The sequence below is a fragment of the Amphimedon queenslandica genome, unplaced genomic scaffold (assembly GCF_000090795.2).
Source record: "Amphimedon queenslandica unplaced genomic scaffold, v1.1 AMPQUscaffold_11974, whole genome shotgun sequence".
Lineage (NCBI taxonomy): Eukaryota > Metazoa > Porifera > Demospongiae > Haplosclerida > Niphatidae > Amphimedon > Amphimedon queenslandica.
Window position 1 is genome coordinate 499 of NW_003547787.1, and position 3,080 is coordinate 3,578.

General features: G+C 34.3%; 1 protein-coding gene across 1 annotated transcript; it reads left to right on the top strand.

Annotated features, from left to right (window-relative positions):
• Positions 1–272: 272 nt before the first annotated feature.
• Positions 273–2,454, top strand: LOC109588614 (pre-mRNA-splicing factor CWC22 homolog; the record flags this gene model as incomplete). The annotated part of the gene is made up of 9 exons (XM_020004761.1): positions 273–335; positions 390–421; positions 637–731; positions 780–837; positions 898–961; positions 1,011–1,075; positions 1,137–1,313; positions 1,696–1,803; positions 2,121–2,454. Coding segments are annotated over 7 exons (414 nt in total), but the record flags the coding sequence as incomplete, so codon positions are not given.
• Between the last annotated feature and the right edge of the window lie 626 nt (positions 2,455–3,080).

Consider the following 3,080-nt stretch of genomic DNA (forward strand, 5'->3'; position numbering starts at 1 on the left):
ATTCTTCTATTGTAATTACTCCAGTCCAGGGTAGGCGAAGGAGACTTCTAACAGTTCGTATACATTGGAAACTCCTACCAAACAACAAAAGTAGTTAAAAGATTATCCCTTAGACCCTTACTGCGCTCTGGCCTCTTCTTTCATACCACCATATGTAAAGACACCATAATGTAAAGAAACCATAATGTAAAGAACGGAAAGACACCATAAAGTGTCACGTGGCCAAAACTGAATCTATTATTGCGCATGCGCACCACATTTATTAACTAAAGTTACCACGTGACATCACATGTTATTTAAATGGCCTTATAAGTAAGACCAGGAGTGCACTCCTGGTAAGACTTATACAGTATGTATGTCTTTAATTAATAATAACTCTTTCTCTTTAGCTACCACACAAAAGAAAGAAATCTCCATCACCGTAAGATATTAATATTGTACAGTGGGTTATTTTGGATTGCATTTCGATAGCCATTTGTCAAAATAAAACCCACCATTTTAAACAATTGTTATGCATGCTCAATGGCATATGACCACAAAATAGATATCTGCCAAACCTTTTATTCGTCCAAATTGCATTATAGTTAATTAGTAATGGGTGTGTTTTATTAGTGGGTGTGGTTTTAATTAATACAGTGATACAAGAGAAGATGCTTCAAGAGATGATGATGGTGCCAGTGAGTGGGGGAAGAAGAGAAAGAAAGACAATGAGTCCATTTTGACAAAGACAGGTGGGTGTGGTTTGTATTATCGCAACCTTGGTTTATTAATTAATGTAGGTGGGGCTTATATTCCCCCCAGCTCAATAAAAAATCATGCAAGCACAGATAAGACCAGGTATGGGAATTTTAGTTATTTTAAAATTATTAATTTTTTTAATTTTCTCTTTCTCTCTAGTGCTCCATATCAAAGGATGGCATGGGAGGCTCTTAAAAAAAGTATTAATCGTCTAATTAACAAGGTACGTACAATCACATGACTGTCACATGATCACAGACACACCTCCTCAGGTCAATGTGTCAAATATTGCCAACATTGTCAAGGAGTTAGTACAAGAAAATTTAGTTCGTGGGCGGTAAGATATTTACTCTAATTATTCATTTTCGACATTTTTAGAGGATTATTTGCACTTGCAGTCATTACAGCTCAGTCGGCCTCACCCACCTTTACTAAGGTGTATGCTACACTTGTTGCTGTCATTGATGTAAAATTTCCGCAAGAAACAACAAGATTATTTGTTTGTCGTCTGTCAGTGACTGTATTACTGGAAGATCCTACGAGCTACTGGACAACTTGAAGCAATTATTGAGAAGGTAAGAAATCAATTGCATGTTAACATAATTAATTAATTAATTTTTGTGAGTGTGGTTTTTTTCCTCCTACACTGTACTTTGTGTTTTGTAAAACAAACTTTATAGTTCAATTTTTTAATTACATGTACTGTACATGTACATGTACCTCTACATGTACATTTTTCTTGTCATGTGATTTAGTGATGATGTCAGATGATGAGATGATCTGTCACTGTCAACTGGTCAAACGAGTTTGCCTGTTGATTGCCTTATTGTAATGATGATTGTTTGAGGCATTTGTCTGAAAATCAACCAATTATTAATAATAATTAATAGTAATAATAATGATAATAATAATAATAATAATTGTACATGTTTTTATTTTATTTCTTGCCTTTTTTAGTCTTGCTATGACAAAGCCTGACCGACCCCTTATTGCCCAGGTGATGTTGTACTCTCAGGGTTTCAGGACTGCCGAGACACTCACTAGCAAGATAGGACCTTTCTTTAAGTAAGCAAATGTTGGGATTTAATTAGAGTTGCATGGGCTTTAATTAGAAGTGTTCTTATTATGAGCATTAGATGACGAGCCATAAGTTGTAAAACCGGTCAAAACGGTTTTGGTATTTGATGAATAACGAGGCATTTGTCTGAGGATTAAAATCATTCTTTTGCATGTAAAGTACATGTACTTTAGCCTTTACAGCTACATGTACATGTACATAATGCATATAGTCACATCATGCAAATTTAACATGCAAATGTGTACATGTACATGTATATCTTTCCCTTTAAAGTTTAAGCTTCTTGTTTTCTCTCTCTTTATAGATTGTGTGATGAGGAGTTATCCAATCAGTCTCATTATGACTTTGGTCTGAGAGCCCTAAAGAGTGTACTGGTGAGTGCTGGTAATATCAAGAGGGACAGGATCCAGCAACTGAACCAAGAACTGGCAGCTCAAGGACAGACACTGGAGGAAACTGATCTATCTAAACAACTTCATGAACAAGAGGATGAGGTATGTGCAGTGTACATGTACATGTATAATTGCATACATTGTGTATGGGATTTAAGCATTGTTGTATTGTGCTATAAATCCTTGTACATGCAAAAGCCTGTGCTTCTATTTCCCATCTTTATTTTAACAATAGCTTCTACATTTTCATACATTTTTATTTGAGAGTTCTTCTGTGCTTTATGTACATGTACATTTGGCTCTATTTTGGAGCAACTTAAAAATTTATAAAAAGTCCAAATTCAACCAGAATCAGCTCAAACTTTCTACACAATATAAGAACATGTATGTGCATCAGAAAATGTTATAAAAATTGAAAATTCTATACTTTAAATTTATAGCAAATTTTAGCCAACGCCCCTGTACTATAGTACAGGGACTTTGGCTCGATTTTGGAGCAACTTAAAAAATTCATAAAAAATCCAAATTTAATCAGAATCTGCTCAAACTTTCTACACAATATAAGAACATGTATGTGCATCAGAAAATGTTATAAAAATTTAGAATTCTCAACTTGACATTTTTGGCAAAATTTGGCCAACACCCCCTTATTAACGAACATAAAATTTTTTTAAAAAAACAAGGTTGAGTAGGATTCTAGAGCAAATTCATAAAAAAGTAATGGAAACAAGGGCAAGTAGGATTCTGAATGACTGACTATCCATGCATACCAACGAAAATCTAAAATGAAAATCCTACTCTCTTGACGCAAATTCTACTCTACATTGCATTTTTAATGCTATTATGTAAGTAATTACAGATCACCTTGCAGT